This window comes from Rhagoletis zephyria, unplaced genomic scaffold, assembly GCF_001687245.7.
Source record: "Rhagoletis zephyria isolate East Lansing unplaced genomic scaffold, Rhagoletis_zephyria_1.1 Rzeph_scaffold_05720, whole genome shotgun sequence".
Lineage (NCBI taxonomy): Eukaryota > Metazoa > Arthropoda > Insecta > Diptera > Tephritidae > Rhagoletis > Rhagoletis zephyria.
The window spans coordinates 31782-37101 of record NW_016162803.1 but is presented as its reverse complement, the minus strand read 5'-3'; the positions used below and the strand labels follow the sequence as shown (position 1 = coordinate 37101).

Genomic DNA, 5320 nt, shown 5'->3' with positions numbered 1-5320 from the left:
TAACACATACATAAGTTAAAAGCATTGCAATTGCATCATCCGCGTCTTTGCTAATCATCTTTACGCTATCACGACAAAATGAGCCGCTCATCGTCTGTGGCAAACGACAGCGAGCATGTTGGCGCACATATGCGCGCAGATGTTGCGTTGCGTGTAGGCAGTCTAACTGAAATGCAAAAAGTCGTATAAAATATTCAAAATTCACTTTTTGATTGCTATGATGGATTTCATCAAATTACAACTCCGCACATCGTTTTATGAAAGAAGAAAAAATTAGTCACGACTTTTTCCACTTCAGTGGCGATGTTGTTCCGTTATTTTGCATTTCAGGTGACGGTATATAGATATTAACGCGTTTTTATATTCCACATTCGCTACTAACTCGTGAAAAATGTTCTTAGCCTATTTGCCCTTCTGCGAAGTGTTTCTTTTTTGCCTTATCAAACTTTATTCAACAACCGTTGTAAATCTGCGAAATTCAGCTCCCTCTTTTTTTGTATACTATTATTTAATACCATATGTATGTATGTATTTATATTGGTACATATTTTTATGAAGGTATACGAGATTTTTAAATATATGTATAAACCTTAGTTCTGTGTTCTATAAGATTAAGGATTGGATCTCATTAGTGAAACACGATTTCTACACATTTTTATGGGTTTCCAGCAATCGCTTCGTTTTATTCCTAAACATATTCGTTGCGCACCGATGCGGTGTGGTAGTATCAGAAGAAAGGCTTCGTCGATTCCTTTAGATTGGAAAGTCCCTTGGCATTTCCTACTAGCGTCAAAGAGAAAAAAATTAAATTTGTGTTTTTGAAGATCGACCAAATTCGCTAGCGATTTAGATCCAATCAATAAGAAAAAATCTTATCTGATTTGTGCACATCAATGTAATATTCGATATAAGTCACGTGTAAGCAGCTTTTTTGCTTTTGAAAGCAAAATTTCCAAATTTGGCATTCTGCTAAAATTTGCAACATTTTTAATTAAAACAAACTCTTGGTAGGTACAATTTTTAACATTCTCAAATTCACATTTCTAGATTCACTAAATAATTATAAAATATATTCCATGCTTTAATTAATATTTACCTTTTGTATATATGTATGTATGTACATATGTATATGTATATATTTGCGTTAAGTTAAAAAAATATACATATTTTTTAGTCCGCAATAAGTTTAAATTTCACACTCAAATTCGTATTTGAAAATTTGGGGTTAGTTATTTGTTAAACAATAAAACAGGAGGCACATAAGGGAACCAAAGGATTATAACTTTGATTAATTTTACTTCCTAAGTAAACAGGCTTACAATACGTCTAGAAAAATTTAACAATGAAAAAGAATCGACAAGAAAATAAAAATAACACAGAAATACTTTTAGTCCATCAATCCACTACCATATCTAAGTTTATGAAAGGAGACAAAAAACAACAATATGATGACGTCCCTAAAAAGTTTAATTGTAAGAATAAACAATCGAGTTAAACGTTTTCAAGTTCTGTTTAGATTTGACTAATAATTTTCTAGATCAGAACAAAAACGATTACTTCGTAAGAGTAACAATTTAATCAAGTTGAATAAACTCAGCTTAGAGTAACGTTTCAACTGTAAAATTTTGGAAAAAGGCGCTCTGCTGTGCATCCACGAAACTTTAGTTGTCAGCCTAGCGGTACACGTAACAAGGTAGGATGAATGCGTTTAAACGCAAGTTGGTGTGTGAGACACGGTAGCTTCTATATTAGAATCCTTGCTGCGGCAACACATCTCACATATTCGTTTCGTATCGGGATTGAGAAAAGTGCAAAACCGGCAACTCCATTCGCTTGGGCCACTTATTTGTGGTTGAAGGTTTCCAACTTCCGCAGCGGCTTGCTTTCGATTCTTCAATCGCACGATTCCGTCCGGTTGCGCTTCGCCGTTGCCATTATTATTGTCGATTGTTGAAGTTGTGAGCAAATTCGAAGTTAGCTTTAAGGCAGACTTCGTTTTTTTCCCTGGCTGTTGATGTTGCTGTTTTAATATGGATTTTTCCTGTTTGCCCAACTTTTTCTCATCACGCTTTTCACCGTCCGTACGCGCTTTGCCTAGATCATTTGTAATTTGTCGGCCGGATTTAGCCGATTCTATGTGATTTAAACGGCGCCGTTCAACGGGAGCTTTTCCGCCGTTGCAGCTTCCCCCGCCACCATTCGATAAATTCATTGAATCCAAATCTAAACCCTGAACAAGAAGATCACCCCGTTCGCCTAAATCTTTTGAATAGCCAGATCGCTCTAGGTTCTTAAAAACATAGTTCCATGATTCGAAGGAGCCAACACCATCCTGGTTTTTAGACGCTTGTGTTGGCGAGCGTTGCGTAGGATGTTCGCTGTGGCACACGGTGACGAAATCATCAAAATTCGAATCAAAGCTCATTTCCGAAGCTTCATTGGTATGAGTAGATATTTTCCTTCGATTACCAGCTCCAGATATTCCGTTGAGCGAAGTGGTACTATCTTTCAATTCCATGGTCTGCAGATGTAATTGCTTGTCATTATTGTCAAGTACATCCTGAAGAAAGGGGGAGAGACAGTCATATTATTAGTGCAAGATTTTTTATTTATTTATTGAAATTCAAATTTTAAACTAAAGGGAGCATTTACAGCTGTGAGTGCTTTTTTGAAATGTTCTTCTGTTTACAATATCAACATGGAGGGAAGCTTCGCATGCATCATGACATAAATTAAACGTTTTTGAAATTCTATTGCAACTAAAACTTCACTTCAAGCAGATACATATGGGTGTTTCCATACAGCCGTACGCGACATTCATACGCTTATAGAGCAACGTAAATCTATCAAAAATAGAAGTTACAGAAAAAAAAAACATTACGGTTATGTTTCAACCAAAGGGTACTATGTTTGAGAAAAAAATAAGCAGCCTCGAAACTTTGGTGTGGAAAATATCCGTTCAAAACCANAGTAAATCTATCAAAAATAGAAGTTACAGAAAAAAAAACATTACGGTTATGTTTCAACCAAAGGGTACTATGTTTGAGCAAAAAGTAAGCAGCCTCGAAACTTTGGTGTGGAAAATATCCGTTCAAAACCAGGTGATAACGTACGCGACAAAAAAAGAAGTGGTTTTAAATTACATATACATATATGCGAAAGTCTGCGAATCATGAGAGTTTTTCTTTTCTTTAAAAATTCCTAAACTAAGCTAAATAATGTACCTTTACAATTTTCCATTTTTTGATAGAAATTATCTCTGGTTAGTTTTTATTAAAAAAAAATTTTAATAACGTACGCGACATAACGTACGCGACAGACTTTTCCCGCATACACTATTTTTACTAGTAACACATACTAAATTAATTTTTTTCAGTTCTTCTCTCNGTTTTCCCGCATACACTATTTTTACTAGTAACACATACTAAATTAAATTTTTTCAGTTCTTCTCTCCACCGTTTCGCATTTTCAAAACCATTTTCCGCCATCTGAATACGAAATTTAAAGTTATAAAGCCGTTTGAATTCATTCGCTTGCATTTTCGGTTTACATTTTCATGGAAAGACGCATATATGCGAAAGTCTGCGAATCATGGGAGTTTTTCTTTTCTTTAAAAATTCCTAAACTAAGCTAAATAATGTGCCCTTACAATCCTTTCATATTTTAAGAGAAATTATCTCTGGCTAGTTTTATATTAAAAAAAAACAATAACGTACGCGAAAATTTTTCTCGTAAGTAATAAAATGTATTTATTGAGAACTCTTCTCGCCACCGTTTCATTGTTTTACAACTATTCTAAATAATTTAAATGGAAAATTTGCAATTAACATTGGTTTTGATGTATTTGATTGAAATTTTCGTACTTACAATAACGTATGCGACAAACTTTAAAGGGTAATAAAATATATTTTTACTTCGGTTGGAAAGAAAATTTTACTGTATATCTTTAACTAGAAGAATTCTCGCTTAAGAATTGTAATCTGCATTACCTGCGACTGCCAATATACAAATGACATAGACAAACAATGTTTTTGCATAACGTACGCGACATTAGAATACTATCAGAAGCAAATCAAAAAATTACCGTTATTCGAGCTCTAGCTTCTCCTTTTTCTCATTTTTATAGTTAGTTGTTATTGCAAATTTGATTTTAAGATGTAATTGTAATGTTTCAAATCTCTTAATTTAGTTAATAGGAAAGAGAAAATAGTTCATTTTATTAGAGAAAACTGAGTCGAAGAGACATTCAGTTTTACTCTTCCATTTTTGAGTTTTAAAATTCCAATAAGCTGAAATACTTCTATAATATAAAAATTCGAGTATTTTTCTCTTATTAATTCGTCTTAAAAACCCTTTTCAGTTGTTTTTATTTTTTCAGTCCTGGTTGACAATTTCATGGAAACACCCCTATGCAAACATAATACCATTTCAAAAAAGGAACGATAGTGAATTAAAAAGTCCTCAATCGTGAACCTGTCTACCAAGGCGTATTCAATACGGTGGTATCGGTACGCCAACAACAAAATGTACATGTATTTTGATATTGCTTTTGCGGCGAGGACTGTCAAAAATTTCATACCAACCAATCAACAGCAGCCATTTGACATATGAAGCCGTGAGGCGAAGGAAAATAAAAGGGTGCTGCTATCACCTGTTAAATACGCCTTGCTGTCTACATTTTCTATCTCTCTTGTTGTCTATATTAATATTGAGAGCAAGGTGTATTAAACAAGGTGTGATTGACAACTCAGGTAGGCTCTCTTTTAAGGTACTATTATGCCAAAAAATATAAACAATCGATTCAAAATTCATACAAAATTTTTTTAATTTGACTTTATAGGATGGTTCTTCTGAGAGCCATGGCAAATTCAATCACACTTTGTTGAATACATTTTGATTGAGTGTAAGTTATCGTAACGTAGAGACAGCCATGATAAAAAAAATAGGACGGTAGAGGCGCTGAGAGGGATTATTGACGTTTGCAAGCAATTTAGTTTTTAAATTTTACCCACAACCTCACACACACATTCTCATTTTCAATCTCAAACAACAACTTTGAACAATTCCTTTTTATACATTTCATGAGCATGAAATGGTATAACTTTGGTCCGCTGTTTGTAAGTACCAGAATAAGAAGAGATAGACCCATTAAAATGTATACTGAGTGATTTAGCCATGTCCGTCTGTCCGTCTGTCTGTCTGTCCGTCTGTTTGTATGCAATCTAGTCTCTCAGTTTTCGAGATATCCGGATCAAATTTGGTAGGTGGGTGTATTTTTATAATGTATTAATCATTTGTCGGAACCGGAAGAATCGGACCA

General features: G+C 34.1%; 1 protein-coding gene across 1 annotated transcript in view; it reads right to left on the bottom strand.

Moving 5' to 3' along the window:
- Window positions 1–382: 382 nt before the first annotated feature.
- tamo (PUB and ZnF_RBZ domain-containing protein tamozhennic) overlaps window positions 383–5320 on the bottom strand; it is a 31313-nt gene continuing 26375 nt past the window's right edge. Inside the window, exon 7 of the mRNA XM_017628067.1 lies at window positions 383–2560. Coding sequence (XP_017483556.1) covers window positions 1709–2560 — 852 coding nt within the window. The 3' untranslated portion in view covers window positions 383–1708. The remainder of the gene's footprint in view (window positions 2561–5320) is intronic.